Below are 18,802 nucleotides of genomic sequence, written 5' to 3' on the forward strand. Positions count from 1 at the left end.
AAATAAGATTTAGGAAGATATTTAGAAATGGGGTAAATGCTAAAGGAAAACATTGTAAGAAATAAATAGTCCTTACTATAGATTCATGAATATTTGAGATAGGAAATACCTTTCTGAGCCTTACCTACTTTTCTGTGTTACTAAAAACCCAATCTCTGAAGTTTGGCACAGAATTTGTACTACTGTCCTGGGGAATTATTTCACAGAGTGATAGATGGCACTGGGAAATGTTTCCTGATACCCAGATGAAATACCTTCCTGAAACATTTTCCTGCTCCATATTTTTTTTTTTCCGCTGGTTCTGTGGTGTGGACTAGTGAAGCCACAGGGAGACACAAAGAGTGGTGCCAGTTGACACCAGCTGAAGAAGCAGCCCACAGTCTCTTAATCCTCCTTCAGGTGAGAGTTACCTCTTTCATGAATTCCTCCTCAGATACTTTGGATTTTTATGCCTTCCTGAAGCCATAGGAATCATTCTGTCCAACTGCACAATTTTAGCTCTTTATAAACTTTGTCCCATCATTATTTTAATGCTTTCTCCCAGGACAAGTGGTGTCAGATTTTTTTTTTTTTTTGCTTACTACTGCCAATATATCTAGACAGCTTTAAAGAAAAAGGAAGGGGCTTGCAATATTTTATAGGGTCCTAAATTGCTGCTCTGCAGCAGAGTATTCTGCAGGAACAGTGCAATATGGTATATAGTGTTTTATATGAGACTATATATCAACACATAACATAGATGATAAAAAGGCTGAAGTTGACTGCTACATGATCACTAGGTAAAGGTGATCACTAGCTTAACCCAGACTTCATTAGATATTCTCAGTGGTTTGTGCTAATGAACAGAGTTTTGTTTTGTTTTGGTGATTATCCATCCCAAAGGAGTTAATATTATGGTGATTCTGTGGTTAGAAAGTTATTTGCTACTTTCTTTCTGCATCATGTTTGATGTATAGTTTGGGATTTGCCTACAAATGATGGGGACTGAATCAAAGAGTACAGTATGATTAGCATTTCCTTTTCTCAGTGTCATGTCATTTGTCAGTTTTGAGGCTATTTGGTTTAATTTAAAGTTTTGTTTCATTACAGTATTTATTGCATGAATTAAGCATGTTTTCTGGAAATGCTTTTAGAGAATTGAGATTCAACAAGGTGCTGTTATATTTATACATATTTACATTTATATATAAACATGAAATTGATTCTGTTTGGATGCAATGGATAGACAGATCCCTGAGGCTATTGCCTTTATACCATTGGTATTCTGTGTCACTAGGAATGAACTTGGCTGACTGTCATCAAAAAACCTCACTTCCATAGCAGGCAGAGAAATGTAATTACTTTTGCAGTATTGCATACAGTAAGCTCAAGGGCTCTCAGTGTATTTTATTGCAGTTGCAGTTGACTGACGGAGATTAACCTTATGCTAATCACTGTAAATGTAAAACCTGGTCTTAGATGGTACTTAGTACAAAGGCTACTGATGTAATTTATTCATACAAACTTAGTAAGTTATTTTTTTAGTGGTTAAGCAGCCATTTTGGAATCTGACAAATTAATACATTACTTCTGACCATCTATAATATTTATGGTGCACTTCCAGTCACAACAAGATGTGCTGCTCCTGATTTTGGACAGCACAGAGAAAATATCTTGCAAGTTGACTGCATTTAAACTCTTTAAAGCACCAGCTTCTTAAAGTAATAATATTGTTAACACCTTTATCAGTAATTCTTCAAGTCTTTTAGCACCTGTCATGTGTCTTGCTTAAGGAGACAGATATTCATGTCAAAAATAATAATAATAAAAAAGGTTATTTTTCTGGAGGTTCATGTAATGGGTAAGTTAGATAGCCTTGGTATCTCAGCTTTCTCTAGCAAAGCATGTTGATTAGTGTTTTCTAGAAAGATTTGACATGTTAGGTTGATGTTGGAGATGGCAGAGAAAAGTGGGTAGCATATGTAGTGCATTATCGCTATACATTTTAGCTGTTGACAGTGACAGAAGCAAGCTGACATTAATGCATCTTGATAAGTGATACTGCAATTACCAGTGTCACTTTTATCATCAACTATGCAAAACATTGACCTAGGACTCTGATTTGATGTTATAATAAATTTGGCATGCATTAACATACATATCACATTGACTTCTTCACGACATATTCCTTGACAGGAGTACGATTATTGTATATTGCTTCAGTTCACTTGTTAGCATTGCCCTTAACATCTCCTTCAGAAGGCAATAATCTGATATTTATTTTTGTGCCTTTTTTTTTTTTAAAAAAATGATAGAGATAGCATTTATTGGTTTGGATATACCTTGTCTGGGTGCTGCGAAAGTGTGAACTCAGTCTGAATAGAGAAGAAACGTGAAGCCTTACCAGAGGGTTTATCTTGCCAATCAGTTGCTATGAGGGATACAGTATATAAAAATTCTTACCCAGAATATACTTTCTAAGTGTGTATTTGTATACTAGTTGTTTCAAAGTGGTGACAAACAGCAAAAAAGCCCTAAATATATTAGAAGAGATGCAGAATTCAATGCTGCTGACTAAGAAATCCTGCAAAAGAGTTTTTCGTGATGTTTCAGGCTTGTTTTACCAGATACGAGAGGTCACATGATTGCAAATGCTTGATTAACACATTCAAACGAGTTATCCCTCGTTAGCGGAGACACATTCTCATGCTGCCCAGGGAAAAAGCAAGGGTAGGCTAATTTAAATGAACCCATTTTCTTCACGGTCATTTTTTTGTTTTGCAGATGCTAACAGCCTATAGATGGTTGGTTCACTATCTGTTACCTCCACTGACAGATAATAACCTTTTAAAATAGACTCACAATCGTGCACATGCTCCAAGAGAGATAAGCTGAGTATGGATGAAAAAAGCAACTTCTGAAGTGTGCCACTTAGGTAATTATGAGATCTGAAACAAGCTGATCATTTAGAATTTGAACTTTCGATGTGATATGGCATACTTCTTGTGGGACCGTGCCTTTAAATAGTCTTCATGGAATGAAGTATATTTTTAAGTAGGCAGGTGCAAATGTAGCACAGCACATTTTATTTTTGTTTTTACATGATCTCAAAAACTTCATAAAAACTGGATCAAAATTTAAATTTTTCCCAGGTAACCATTAAAAAACTCTAGAGTTTCATGTGAGCAAGGCCTAATTTATTTTAACAGGACAAGTATATAGTCTGCTGACATAGCTATTTGCAAAAGCAAATCCCAAATTCTTGGCACTTCGCCTCCACCCACGTAGCATTCTCCTGTCTTTCATTTTACAAACAGACACAGACAGACAGACAGACACACACACACTTTCTACAGAAAGCATGCCAGAATGCTCTAATGAATGTTTGAGGTTCTAGTAAACCGGAGGGAAAGTGTAATGAATAAGAAATAGTTTGTACCATATGTAGCAGATAAGGAGCTCTGAAGCAGACCTGATTTTGTTTTTGTAGAAGAAATCCTCTGTATAAGCCTTTTTTGCTGTTGAATTCTGCCAAGAGCAGCTATGGGCCAGTGCAGCCTTAAATCTGTGTTTGTTCATCATTAGTAAGAAGCCAAACAAAAATGCCTGCCAATTACTTCACATCTCTCTGTGACTGTGTCCTCAGATGCGTTGTTTTGGAAGAAGAATAAAGGCTGATGACAACCCTTCAGCCCAGACCCTTCATCTGCAGCTTTCTGGCTTCTTCGTGAACTTCAGGTGCTGCAGTGGGTCTTGGCTGCTCGCTGGCAAAAGGCGGGTGCCTTTGCCTCTCAAAGTTGCCTTGCTTGCTCCTCAAATTCTTCACCCAAGGCCTTAGCTTCAGGATTTTTCTGCTGATTGCTTCCCCAACCCTGGGAGGTCATATCGCCATTATAACGTTGAATGACTGGGTTTGACATTTCTGGCTAGGAAAAAACTTTCTCTGAAGGAAAGTTTCAACCTTTGGCAATTTGTTTTCTGATGCTAATGGAGGAAGACATGTTTCAAAGCTTACGCTGAAGAACACGTCTGAGAAAGAGACATCTGAAAATAGCCTGGTAGCTGGGGCATTCACTAGCCCTGTAGGAAACGTGGGCTAAGTTTCCATTTTGTCCTTCAGAGAGGCATATTCAAAAGCATTTCTGTCTCTCCATCCTGGTGTTTCTGCTAATCAGTCCATCCTGGATTCAAAGAACCTTCCAGATGAAAAGTGGGTAAAAGCAAATATGTTCTGTTAAAAGATTTTGTTCAAGCAAACTGGCTTTTTTATGTGGAAGAAAATACTTAAATGAAAAATTCCTGGTCCACTTCAGAACTGCAAAGGAGATGAGATTTCCTATGTATAATGGCAACATAGAGTCAGGCAAGGCAATCCTACATGCAGCAAACACAGAGTTTGTCTTAACTGAAATTAAAGGCAACCTTTTAAATGAATGAAATTTTACCAGCTACTAGTATATTCGGTAATTTCCTACAAGGATCTTTTCTGGGAAGCAGAGGAAAAAAAAGTACTTGGTACAAGAGGGCTTTTGAGTCACTTCCAAAAATAACTTGTTTCATTTCCTTAACTTTCAAACTCTTTTCTCCATGCCAACTTCTGGCTAGTTAACAAACAAGACCTAATAGGCAGGGCAGATTCAAAATCAGGGACTGGCGCTGTAAGACGTACTGCATGAGGTAACTACTTTTTTGGTAAAATGCATGTTATTTATTACACTTCCTTTACAAGTCAGAAAACGGGCATTTCATGGAAGAGGACTGATCCTGTGGGTACATCTGCCTTGTGCTTTTCTTGAGTGCCTGAGCTCTCCCGTTGACCTGTAGTCTCTGCTGTAATCAAAACCACAGCTGGATAATGTTGGCAAGACTGAGCTCCTAATCACCTTTTTTTCCTGAAGAAACAGCCGTAGTCAGTAGGAACATAAAATCTAACACCATGAGTAAGACAGAATTTGACAGAAATAGTACAGCAATGTCCTTTTCTTAAAAACTATGTTAAGACAATTTTAAAATAACCTGAACCTTTAGTACGATGTGTGTATAAATACGATTACTTTGCATTGCCAATGCATTGCAGTTAAGATGTTCTTAATGCATGACTTACAGTTTTAGGGTTTTTAAAATTTTTATTTTTATTTTTTTAGTTTGAGACTAGATATGCTTCTGTATTATGTAAACCTGTGAAGCTGTTCAGAAGACATTGATTATGAAGCCTTCAGATTGCATGATGCCTTGTGCATACAGATGTGAGAACTTTATTAAAAATGCTTGTGATTTCTTAATACTGTGCGTAGGACTTATATAATCTCTGGGATAAGGAATCCTAGCAAGAGTTATTTGTTGAAGCATAAGAAGGAATTTTATTAAGTCCAAATCTGTTTATTATCTGTAAATCTTCTGACTTGTCAAAACATTGGGTGAAAAAATAATACATGAGTTATAGGGTCTTTCCTTTTGAATTTAAATGAAGGATATATATTTGATGTCTGGTTTAATGATCCCTGCTCTTGGAAATTAAAACTTTGACTAATATCTCAAAACAACAAACTGATAACTGAAACACTTTAAGTTTTTTAATTTTCATATTAATCTCCTCATTTATATAATTTGAATTGCAATTTTCATTTCTACCTGAAATATATTTTTCAGGAGATGGATAAAAGATAGAAAGCAATCTCTGTTGGTAGCAAATTGTGCATATATAATATTATTTTCCAGAGTTTTGAAGTTGACTTTAACTCAGAGTTGAGTCTTTTTTTGAAATAATGTACATTGTTACAACTGGAGCATAATGACAAATGGTACAGCTCTATTACTAGTAATGACAGAAATAATGTTTAATTGACATCCAAGATATATTTCTTCCCTTTTCAAAGCTAAGACCAAGTTCAGAAATTGCATCCATTTTCACTCAGTTCTCAGGTAAAATTTGACTTATTTCAAGTAACTCTCAGAAAAAAATGGTCCAAAGTAACAAAAAAAAAATCAGCAATTCTTCTGAAGTCTTGAAGGACTGTCCTCAATCCAGACATTTTAGAACATTGCAGTAAGCAAGCAACGTTATCCTTGAATCTGGCAGCTCTGCTCTTTCTTAGGAGACTGCAGAGTCATCTGCCGCTAAAGCAAAAGGAGCAAAGGTCTCTTTGAAAGGCTACAGAATTTTGGAATCTAAAACTTATAGTTTGAAGAAGAGGGTATGTGACTTTAACTAATAAAAAACATAGCACAAGATAATCTTGACTTAAGAACACTTAAAATTATCAAAATGCTAAATCGCTGGACAGGAGGAGAGAAAGAATACATCCCATGTGGCATATGTTAGTTATGTCACTTAATGCACAACCTGAGGGTAACCAGTTCTCCCTGATGATGAAGGTGGTTTAAGGATCTATATGGAATATACTGGAATTACTGTCAGGGTCAGCCTTGATTGGACTGAGTTTATTTTGGGGTATTGTAGGGAATATGGGCTTTGAAATATTTTAAGGTGATAAAAATGTTTATAAAATCTCTGAAATTGTAGTTCTGGCAATAAACTAACTCAATTGCTTCTTTATTCTAAAGCTACGATTATTTCATCCATGCCTTCTTCCAAGTGCTTAGAATGAAGATGCAACATGAAAGTACAAATACTTCAGAATCAAGCACTGAATCTACATTCTTTGTTACTACATGCAAAAGTGCTTTCCGTTGCATTGTCACCTGTATTCTTATACCAGGAAGTTCTGAAGAAAATCTTGGTAGAAAGTAAATGGCAACATGCAGATTCTTGTTGATTAAAATTAAGTTACCTGCCCTTTTTATAATACTGTGATCCTCTTGGTTAGTTCATAGTATCTATAGTGTTATTTACACATTTTCAGCTGAAAGTCTAAAGTATTCTTTGTAACATTGACAGGGTTTTGCTTAAATTTGGAAGACTTCTTTAGAAGCCTGACATTAGTAGCATAGTTGGTCATGAAACCGAGCCTAAATACACTGTGTTTCTCACTTTTCTAGAAGTCTGCTTTAGATGTTGCAAACTCTGCCGTAACTTAAAGGTAGATTGCAAACTGGAAATGGAGAGGAGAGGGACTGAGAAAAACCTAGGTCATAAGAGATCACTAAGGACAACATAAAAAGAGAAAGGAAAGAATCACTGGTCAGTAGATGTGTTAATTGACACTGAAATATAAGACCAAGAGCATAAGGCTAGAAGGAAGGAAAACCTGATTTTGAAAGTAAACAACATCATTTATATCTCTGTTCTGGCAGAAATATGACTTGCAGGGCAAACCCAAAACTTGACATAGGTAAAGATGGCCATCTGAATGGGATAGTCCTAGTTAGGAAGAGCTGCTTGGCTGGACTCAAATGGAAGCTTTGATAGATGCCATATGTCATCCCTAGGTAGAGAAACCAGAGAGGTGAGAGTTGTCCTAAGTTAAGGCTGGCGTTGTACTAACTATGCATGTTACCTTCCCTGAAACTAGTCAAATACTGTCATGTGGATGTAGGATATCTGGGAATATATGGCTAAGAAGTTGCAGTTACCCATGGACTGTCAGAATATTTTAGTATAGACAAGGTTATAGGCGCTTACTCAGGGCTGCACAGGAAGCCTGAGGCGAAGTATAGATTTCAGTTTGCAGGCTGTCCAGATTTCTTGGCTAAAGAAATTATGCTTGTTCTTGGTACAAAATGTACAGTCTGCTGTGCAAAATCTACTCCTATTCTTTCTCCTACACTCTAAAATATCTGAGGAATGGTACATGACTGTATTTAGCTGAATGATTATGCCAGAGCGCAAAACTCAAAATGTTTTTTTTTTTGATGAGACAAAGTCAAGTTTGTAAAACGACAATTCTTCACACAAATGCTTTTGTTGGAAAAAATAGGAATAAAATTATTTAATTGGAACAAGTGTAACTATTCTTCCAAATAGATAAAGTTGTATGAAAATGACCCTGGCACTGTTAAACATGCAATATTCTTGACATCTGGGAAAGCTCAAGTTAAATGTTTAAAGACAGCTGCTTTTTAATGATTAGCACAGAGAAGAAAACAAGATCCTAAGTTTATCATCCTGCCCTCTTGTGAACATGCAGAAGAAGCCAACAGCCATTCAGCTTTACCTTTTTGTTTATTAGTAGCTGAGTGCCAGAATAATTACTCTTTGTAGCCAGCATTCTTCTGGGCCCACACAGACCTACTCAGAAAATAGCTCGTTAAAAGGACCTCTGAGAATCCTTGCTGAGAAGGGGAAAATATGACCTCTTCTTCGGTTTTATCACACACATTTCTTCACTGCTTTTTTATGTTCATTTTTTACTTATCTCCCAGCTGTGCTCAACATACCACAGACAGCAGCTTGGGGAAGGAGGCATCTGAATTATCAGCCCGCTGAGTTTTATTAGCAGAGGACAGGTAAGAAAGTTTGTAGATGGGCTTGTATTGATTGTTCATTAAATCCCTTGCGCAGATGACTGTAAAGGGTGGGGCAGCTTCTGATGGGAAGCCTATTGCTGATTATACAGGATGAAATAATCCATTTCTTAATGATTAAAATACCAACTGCCTCCTCCTATAGTTGATTAAAAAGCTGAAAATTTAGCATCTGATATTTCCAGAATACTCTGTGTATCCCTAATGTACCATCAGTGAGAACTCTGTTCTCTACTTTATGGAAAGGAACTGAGGGATCTGGGCTAGCTGGTATTACAAGACTTTCACTGCTGTCTCCTGGAATTGCAGCAGAAAAAAATGAGAGCAGATAAACTAGAAGTCCTCAGTCTGGTCATATAAGAGTGGATCAAGACTAAGGTTTTAATTTGCACTTCTTGAAATCTATGAAAGCATTTTTTTTTTAAATACATTTTTCTGATTGATCAAAAAACTGATAAATGCAGATACCAGATGGCTTTTTGGATCTTGAAAATCATATTTGAGAGTATGTCATGATCAAGATAACTCCAAAATGTGAAAGATGTGTTATTATCTGGCATTGATATGTGGGTGCCAGGTGCATAGCCTTTGAAAATTTAAGCTGCACAGCTCTATATCTTTCTTTATATGCTTTGGATCCTTGCTCCAGGAATATAGCTCCTTAGAAAGACAAATGCCCAGACACAAGATGTAGCAGTTTGGAAAAGGAGGTATCTATTGAAAATGTCATACTTCAGAGATTTCAAAGAAATAAAACCAAAAGTTACTACTACTACTACTACTACTACTACTACTGGAAGAGTCCAAACACAGGAGACAACTTGACAGAATCTGTGCTGCCAAGAGCAAATCACATCAACCTTTACTTTCCCCCTGTCAGATCAATTTTTTTTAAATGAAAAGTTACTTTCCAATTAAACAAAACTTGGCCAAAATATTTTAACATTGAAACCCCCTTACTTTTTACAGTTTTAAAAAATGAAAATATTTTTTAAAAACTAACCTGAACAAGCTATAAAAAACTAAAGGTACTTTTAACATCGTTTAGCTGAGAATAGACAGAAGTAATAAAAAAGTGAAAAGAGATGAAAAGGAAACTTTTAGGGAACCAGAAAGAGTCAAAATGAATGAGAAGACAGCTGCCAGTGCAGAGCATATGCATATGGTACCTACAGGACGTACGTGAGTAACAACACCTCTCTGCTTTTTGGTGTTTCAGTGGGAGCTGATTGTATCTTGGGACAGCAGGTAACGACAGGAGTAATTAACCTGGGGCAGAGAGAATGGGCACATTCATGCCACCCAGAGGGAGCTGAAGTCTCTGGGTAGGGAGAGACCTCCTGGTGTTTGAAACTGAAAAAAACCCTGGTTTTCTTTGCTGAAAGTGCTGGAGGTGAGAATGAATTTGAGCCTGAACCTGTGGTCCTTCAGGTTTGAGGAGAAAATTTTTAGAGTAAGTGCTACAATACCAGGTGACCATGGTATAAAGGGCCATGGTTATTCATTTCGTGCTGTCAGACGTGGATGATAGGGGTGTTTGCGCTCTGTGTTGAAGTGTTTTGGATAGAGTTATGCCTGGGGAAACACAGAGAGATTGCCAGTGCTGGTGCATACGCTGAAATACTGCTAAAGGGCTCTCGGTAACAGCAGGTTTGCGGTGAAGCATTGACAGCCCTGACATCCAGCACACCTTCATCGGAGTCCGTGAGGGATTTCACATACAACTGTTGATGTCGAGCTGTTCAAAGCATAACTCAGCTGCTAAAGTGAGGCTGTACCAGTCCTCCAGCTGTGTGTAAACAAAGCAGGAAGGCAGTTCTTCAAACGTGAGTAGAAAAGTTGCACAAGTGGGAAATGCTCAATCTCATCTGCTGCACCCAAATCACTACCAAGCCTCCAGGGTGTGGTGAAAGACCAGACATCTTGTGGAATTTATGCGAGCTAGAGAAACACAAAAAGAGATGCAAAAAATTTGTAGTTAATCTAATTGAAGTATTAGCATTCTAATCACAGAGTTATAATATTGTTAGTTCCTTTTTCCCTGACAGGGGGTCAAGTTGGAGCAGGCACTCATCAAAACCAGTATTTATCACAACATTTTTTATTGGCTAAGCTATTATCATTAATAGAATGAGGCTGTTCTCATTAACGGTGGATAACTATTCACACGGTGCATTTAGTTACTCATTCAGGTCTCTCGTACACTCGTGCACTAACTCACAGCTACCCAGCTGGAGCCACAGCTGGGAGGACAACCAGAAGCAGAAGGTTCTACTGCTATGCCTGTGGCTTCTAGGTGAGTGGTCAGAAAGCTATGTTAGGGGCCTCTTGTTTATTTGTTTGTTTGTTTGTTTGTATAATCCGGCAGCCTTTGTCCATGTAGAGCAGCTGTGGCCTTCTTGGATGGCGTTCAACTTGTTCACTGCTGATGCCAGCATGTCCTGGTGGCCTTCAGCAGATTGGGCCGACTCTTGGTATTCTGAATTTCTTGTGTATTCAGCTGGACCACTCATCTGAGTTTATCAGTTTAGAAAAGACTTCTATGCACTACCTCTCATACTTACCCTCTCTTCAATCTACTGTTTTCTCTTAACACCTCCTCATTGTACAGTTCACACAAATAAATACACATAAATTCACGTGTACATGGGGCTCATATGATGATTACTAGTCCAGCTACAGTGATACTCACACTTAAAGTCCAAATGGTGCAATTATTACAGCTCATTCTCAATAATTATATGGTTAAAACTGTCCTAGACAAACTTTCTCATTTCTATCACTTCTTTTTTTCTATGCATTGTTATGGAAGCTGCCAGCATCTCCAGTTCTTTGCAGGGAGGTGTATGATGACAGTGTGGCTTACTTCCCCTGCACTTTTAGCACACTTGAAGTTATGTTTCTATGTTTGCTAACAGTTCACTTACTTGTTCTTTCTTCATTGACCAACAAATTCTGTTATATCCAAATTCTATGGTGTTTGATATGTTTTACATATGCCGGATACTGGTTCTTTGCTTCCTCTGTTATCCTTAATACCAGCACACAAGGTTGCGTTCCTGTAGTGACTAATAACGGGTGATTTGTGCTTGTAGCCCTAGGGCCTCTATCCTATACTTACATTTTCAAGGCCTCTGCTATTATCTTGTGCTTGTACTTTTGGAGGCATCTGTTAAAATCACCTGGTTTTCTCTGACAGCCTTCAAGCTATCGTTTCCTGATAACATGACATAGTTTTATTAGCACATATATATATATCCTTTTTCTGGAGTCACTCAATAGTTGGTTCACTGTACAAAAATAATGGCCCATTAGAAGACACATGCAGGGATATGTGTAGACACAGATGGGACACTGGGCACCCTCTGCCCCCAAAATATCTTGCTCGCAACAATACCGCTGGTGTGCTACCAAACTTGCTTTGCAATGCATCTTTGAAAGGAGAACTGCGGAGGTGCTCATCTGTGGTGGCAGCACCACGTGGGTTTGACACTCCTGTGGTGCTGAGGGCAGGACTGGCGGTGCTCACTGGTGTGGTGGTGAAACCTCACCACACATGAGCCTCGGCTCCACGGCGAGGGAGCCGGTCTGGCTGAAATCCCTCAACTGCTCAGACTATCTCGAGAAACCAAATGGCAAATGGCTGATGCGCGTTACTGTAAAATTGAAGTTCCTTGCTAGCGTCATCCCACGAGACTGATCTCTCAGCTCCGACAGATGTAAGAAGGGCTTTATTTCCATTCCCAGTGCTTGATTTGAAAATTACGCCTGCTTACTGATAGGTGCAGCTTTTGGGAAAAGAAAATGAGGGGAATTATATCTTCCACATTAACGAGTCTGTGCTCCAAGACTGCTGTGAGTATGACAGCAGCATTCTGGGACTCTCTTGCAGGGCTGAAATTGCAAGAAACATTTACAGGAAAAAGAATACAAGTTAAATTTCAATTTCTCACTGAATAATTGAGACGGAGTTGTTCAAAAAAGGACCAGAAAACTGGGATCTTTTGTGTCTCATTGCTGTTATATTAATGTGACTAAACAGTCTGCAGCCTTTTTGTTGGGCAGAAGTATCATGACATTGTATAAGCATATATTATGTATATCAGTGTGTGTGAATGTCTCTGTGTATACACTAGTATGGATACTCTACGTACAAACTCGTAAATCCTATGACCTTGTAAGGACCTAAGTTTAGGTGCAGGTATTTTATGTAGCTACAGGCACTGGACTTGGTCTGAAGGGAATCTTCTGACCACTAATGTATTTGACAAGCAGTCCGTGTGCATGCTAGACAGCACCAGTTTTTTTTGTTGTTTGTTTTTGTTTTCTTTTGCAATCAGCCTTCAAACTTTTTCAGTCTACTTTTGCTAGTCCTTGACTGCCTTTTATGCAAGGCCAGATGGCAAACCTGGCCATACTACAAACAAAACCTGTGCAAAATCAGCATCGGTATTTCTGGGTCATTTCTGATTGATCCACACAGTAAAATGAAAGCAGGACAGACAGAAGGAAATGGTGATTACCTGCTGAGGGAGTAGCTGGAGGCAGTCTGGGTGTGGGATTGCCTGGCTGCAGGTTTGTGCATGGGTGATGGACTACATACAGCAGCTTGGGTTCTTACAGTAGAGGTGTTTTTGGCTTGGAAGGTCTTGCTTCCCAGCAGGCTTAGGAGACTGGACCAAATAAGAGCTTAAAGGATGTCAGTGATCCTAAAATATGATTTAGAGACCCAGGTCACCATTGGGTCTAATGTTTTATGACCATCTAGTCAAACTGCATTTAATTAAATCAATTAAATATAACAGGCAAGGTACTTTACTCCCCCTTTGCAAAGGAGGAAATTAAAGGTTATCTTTACTTAGTTTTCACTATGCTTAGCTGCATATGCATAGACCAGTATGAAAGAACAATTACAGATGTATAAAGTCTGCTGGCCTGAAGAGCTAATTAAAATTATTGCTGAAAAGAAACACTTCAGCTGAACGAGCTCTTGCATTTTGAATAATAGATTACAAATTTATACTGTTATTCATTTGCTCTTTCTAGTGCTTTACACACACTGATTTTCAAAAGATATTTGTCTACGTGTGTGTTTTAGTGTGTGCTGCTGTATCGAAAGAAGCAAAAATGATTTGCTGAAGGTGATACAATGGGCAGATCACAGGGCTTGGGGAAGCTCCTGGACCACAACGGTCAGTGGGAATTTTGGCACACGCTTCAGCTGGGCTGTAATTTCATCCTGGACTTTTGGAGTGGATTTAGCTTTTTCCCCAGAAGTTTCACGGATATAAAGTTGGTGTTCAGTTGATCATCTGCTGCTGTTTGTAAAAGGTTTTAGATAAGCCAGAGCTCATATTACACAATAATCAGCTAATCCATATTAGGTTACTGTGATAGCTAGAATAAGTCAGGACGCGAAGATATGCTGAAGATTCTTACATCCCACTAACTGATAATTTCACCTGCAGCAGACTAGCCTTTTTCTCTGTCTTGAGGAGGAGACAATGTCTCTTTGTGGTTTGACTTTAGTCTGAGCACAGAAAAGGAGTTTAAAGAGAGGTTACACAACCCGGCGCGTGTTTTCAGATGGCCCCTCTCCCTGGCTAGGCGAGCAGCGCTGGCTGTCCTCTCGCTGTGTGTTAGAGCTATATTTATCACTCAGGAATTGTGGGCATGTGAATTTATGCTCTGACCAAAACAGCGCTTCAGTCAACATGGTTTTATGTCATGATGCACACGCTTGTTATTTTGCTATTATTTATATATATAATATTTCCTTTTCGGTCCTATAAACAAATAAATTAACAGCCTCAAAAGGAAGCACTTGACATTTAGGAGTGAGTTTTTCTCAGGGTGTCATTTTATTAGCAAAATGACTTACATTAGCAAATCAGTGGAAGAAATGGTAATGTGAACCAGCATATTCAATTTCACTTTAGCAATCTGTATTCCAGAAGGAAATCCTGGGAAGCAATCACTGACAATGGGACCTCAATTTAAATCACAAAATAGGCAGTATGCTGAATGCGTATAGAGAATGAGAGAGATTAAATGGAAGTGTTCATTTGTCTTCATAAGGTAACCAAGACAATAAAAATGTGCTCTACTATTAAGGACTGTAGAAGCTGTGGTAATGAAAACAATAATTAATATAATTTAAGTTACTATCCCTGAGGCAGTTGTAAATTGATGGTATTAATTATGCAACAAACCTGTTTGTAAATTGATGACATAGGAAGTCATGGAAGTCATCTAGAATAAGTTTCTCCTTTTGAAGCTATTCTGCAATATATTATGCAGCAGTCTATAGCCCCCAATGGATATTCAAAGGTTATTTATATTAAATTTTATAATTTATATCCTTCAAAGAGCTAAGTAACATGAAAGGATACAATTAAAAACAATCAATTATTTCATTGTCCATAAAGTTGATTATATAATATAAACCAGAATTCATTAACATTAACTTGAATAGACATCCATATGGTATTTTTCTGCGACCGTAACTCCACTGATTCAAGCAAATTACAGCAGCGGGGAATGTATGGCATTGAATACCTTCTGCTGTTACTACTGGTTGTGGAGAAAATATGATAATCTGCAAGAAGGTTTCATATATATATTCATATATATTTGAATTTTAAGGTTATTTCTCTATTATTTACCTCCACATGTCAGAGTGGCTATTAATAGATGTAATTAAATGCTGAAAGTCCAACCTGTCCATTTCTTTCAGTTCTTCAAGAATAGAAACATCAGCCAGTGAGATATAGTAAATGCGATGAGTATGTGAAAAAAGGTGCTAAAATCCTTTCTCTGCCTTAAAAAAAAAAAGACTATGTAAAGGTTCCTTCTGCTTCACATTGTCCAATTTAAATTTTAAAACGTCAGAGCATATTTACTTATTTTTTTAAAATCTGTAATTAAAAACAACCAGTTCCAAGATGTTTTTAAGCAAGAATTTTTTTCTCTTTTGTTTTTACCAGCAGAAATGTTTGCGTTTTCTGACCAGTCTTGTGATATTTGCTCATTGTGTAGGTTTCTGTGGTGCAGCCTAGATTGCCTGACCAGTTTTACCTGCTAGAAGTTCCTGTTTCCCACTTGCTATAAGTGAATCTAAGAGGAGAGCATTCCTGCACACTGCCTCACGCAGTATCTGGCAACTTAAAACTTCCTGAAATGCAGTAATTCTATTTGCTGGTTTATACTTTCTCAACTCTAGGAAAACTAAAATATACTAGGGGAATATAAAGAATGCCATGCTTTAATGGCATCTTCCACCTGAAAAAATACTCTAGCTTGCACATATTTATATGTGTTTTTCAATCTTAGTTTTACCTTGCAAGCAATTTTGATGGTTATTTCCACAATGTGTTTAGGCCAAACACAGCAAGGTCTTCTTCATGCAGTCTTTAATTTTTTCACCAGTACAGAATTAGGTGCTAGCAAGATCTCCTCATTACTAGGCAATGGTCTGGAGCCTCATAACTTGGCTTTTGTTTGTATTTCCTTGTTACAAATATGATAAAGATATGATACAGATAAAGTACTGGGAGTTTAGCAATGCTACCACATTTGATTGGAATTTTCTATAAATCGGATTGTGTGTGGGCTTGCTATTTGCACACTTTTTCTCTCTCTTCCTTTTTCTTTTATAAGGAATATTTTGTGCTCTGACACAAGAACACCCACTGATAAGAACAGCTGCTGTCAAGTGTCAGAGCATGACGAGAGGGTGAGGAAGAGGGGGAAAATATTAGTAAAGACGACTGAGGTAGCCAGAGTCACAAGCTGCATTTCCTAATTAGAGACAGAAAAAACCTTATTCTTTCAGAATTAGGGGTGGACACATGTAAATTTATTCTGGGTGTGTCTGACAGCAGAATTCTCCTAAATTGTAGAGAAAAGAGCAGCTGGCAGTGTTTGTATAAATAACCTGACTCTGTTTTGCCCAAGCCCTGGAGGAGACAGCTGTCAGTGGAAGTAACTAATATTTGCTTAGATTTTTTTTCAAAACTGGAAATCTGTGTCTATCATTTTTAATGTTCCAGCCATAAGAAGATCGAGTCATGTGAATGTATTCCATAATTCCACTCTGTTCTGTAATTGCTATTTACTTATGGATGCAAATTACAAAGAAGCATAATGAGAGCCATAGCTCTCCAATTTGTTTCACTTTAAACAAGCAAGACAAAAAAATGAGGCAAAGCAGTAGTCCTGTTTTTCTGTGTGATTCAATACAGTTCAAGGCTCTGCATGTTAGAGTTCATTGAAAACACAGTTAACTGCCGTAAGCTTTAAATCAGATGATAAAACAAGGGAAAATCTACACGTTCTATATTTTTCAATCAGAAAGAAGGGGTTTTTACATCAACTAGTAGTGGGAAAGTCAGCATGTCAGGTTCAGTGGTTTGAGATGTGGTTCCCCCTATTTATCTTGCCAAGGCCTTTGCAGTTCCTCTCCCTGATATGTGGCAAAGCAACTGAGAGTTTTATCATGGTGTGGACTTGTTTTTCTTATCCAGCATTTCCTGCGAAGGAGATAGAAGCGATGGGAGACCACTGTGACAAAATTGAACGTTTAGGTGAAATTGGCTTCTCTTAGTCTCTCTTCTCTTCATTCAGGTCCTACGTACACAATCCTAACGAGAATGCAAGGTGGGGAGGGAGAAATGAGCAGACAGACAGACAATTAGTTGGTGTTTGTGGCTGAATGGCCCAAGGAAAATGGGAGAAGATCCTTTCCTTGAATCAGAATTCATCCCAGATGTTCAGAATTAGCTGCATTTGCCTTAGAAAATGTAAACATGTTTTGCTTTCTTTTTGCAGAGCAAAGGTTTTTCCAGTTTGTTTTAAGTTGTTAAGCAGATACTCTAGGGGCTATAGTATGTCCAGATACAGAGGTATAATTACATTGTTGTTCTACTAAAGTGGAGTTAAACAGAGATAAAAACAGCCTTGAAATGAATTGAGTATGGTTTTCTGATTCTGGTGTGGAAAATGGAAAGAATAACATTATTGAACAAATTTTTTCCTGTCTCCTGTGCCACACCACTAGAATATAGGGGATGTTGATGGGTATAGTCAAGGCAGTATTGTCTGTTAAAGAAGACCTTAATATACAATGACCCGATAAAAACAATGACCAGTATAGTTAATAATAGATTTGTAAGTTACATAGATTAATTAATTAATGTTATTTCAACTCTGACAAAAATAATCTTTATTTGGATAATATAGTTGAACTAATTGTGTATTTTGTAGGTCAGTTCTCAAGAATCTGGAACCAAACCACTGACCTTCACATTCGTACCATCTGTTGGACGACTACCAACTCATTTTGAGGTTGTGGATGTCTCTAAGTTCCTTGTGACAATTCCAGAGGAACCAAAGGATCTGAGCAATCAAGAAATTATAAATAAGGTAGATCTTTGTTTGCACTAATTTTTCCACTCTTTCAAAAGATACAGAAAATTTTATCCTGAGCATCACTGAACTGAAGCTCTTTGCCTTGAACTGTTTCTTGGCTTGGGCTTGGTTTTATTTACCAAGCCTACTAGAGATGCAGAATCATTGTGCAAGAGAAGGCTGTTATCTGCTCAACGGCCTGTTTTGCCTTTGACAGAGTTTCTCTTGGAAGGAAACCCTTGCCCATCTTGATACTGTCCTCTGTCAGGCATGCAAGGCTATATTCTTGGCAGATGAGGGGGGATTCCTTCCTCATCCTCATGGGAGCAAGGGTGGTGTGCGAGGAGTGTTACCACACAGGAATTGAGCAAGAGTTGGTCACTGGATGTTGGTCACTGGTTTCAGCAAATGCCAGTGCTGTGGCTTCCAGTAAAGGTGCCAGTCCCTTTCATAGCTCCGTAGTAACGCATCAGAGTGGAAGCTTGCTTTTTGTTTTTCAAAGCTTGTCCCCATGTCCCGTGACGGTGAAGCCAGCAGCGCCACATTCCTGGTTCTCCTTCCTTTAGCCAGCCCACAGCGTTTGTTATTCCTTTCCTGCCTCACAACACTTAACGGCCTCTTATTTTATTCCATGCTGCTTGAAAGGCAACTGCAACCCTCAGGTTAATATTCATGTTTACAGTAATTCTGCTCTTGTGTAGCAGCTCCTTCCCTGGGACATTGCTGTGGCTGCGGTTCTGCGTACCCTTCCACGTAATAAACTTTTCACAGGATTTCACAGCCCTCTGACCTGAACCTGCTTTAGCATTTTCAGTGTCCTATCTGTCTAAAAAGGGTTAGGTCTGGGCAGAGAACAGATGTGTGTGAAGAGATACGCACTGGAATATTATCCTCAGGATAATTGCATTTCCAGCCACTCAGTATTGGTTTTACTGTAAGTAACGCCCTGGGTAAAGCAGAATCAGGTCTTCCTGACATCTGTCTCCCTGTG

The 18,802-nt window shown here is 38.2% G+C and overlaps 1 protein-coding gene across 1 annotated transcript in view; it reads left to right on the top strand.

Annotated features, from left to right (window-relative positions):
• MLIP (muscular LMNA-interacting protein) overlaps window positions 1-18,802 on the top strand; it is a 138,182-nt gene that overhangs the window by 54,582 nt on the left and 64,798 nt on the right. Inside the window, exon 4 of the mRNA XM_010561102.1 lies at window positions 17,668-17,826. Coding sequence (XP_010559404.1) covers window positions 17,668-17,826 — 159 coding nt within the window. The remainder of the gene's footprint in view (window positions 1-17,667; window positions 17,827-18,802) is intronic.

Source organism: Haliaeetus leucocephalus, unplaced genomic scaffold (assembly GCF_000737465.1).
Source record: "Haliaeetus leucocephalus isolate CR32 unplaced genomic scaffold, Haliaeetus_leucocephalus-4.0 Scaffold141, whole genome shotgun sequence".
NCBI lineage: Eukaryota > Metazoa > Chordata > Aves > Accipitriformes > Accipitridae > Haliaeetus > Haliaeetus leucocephalus.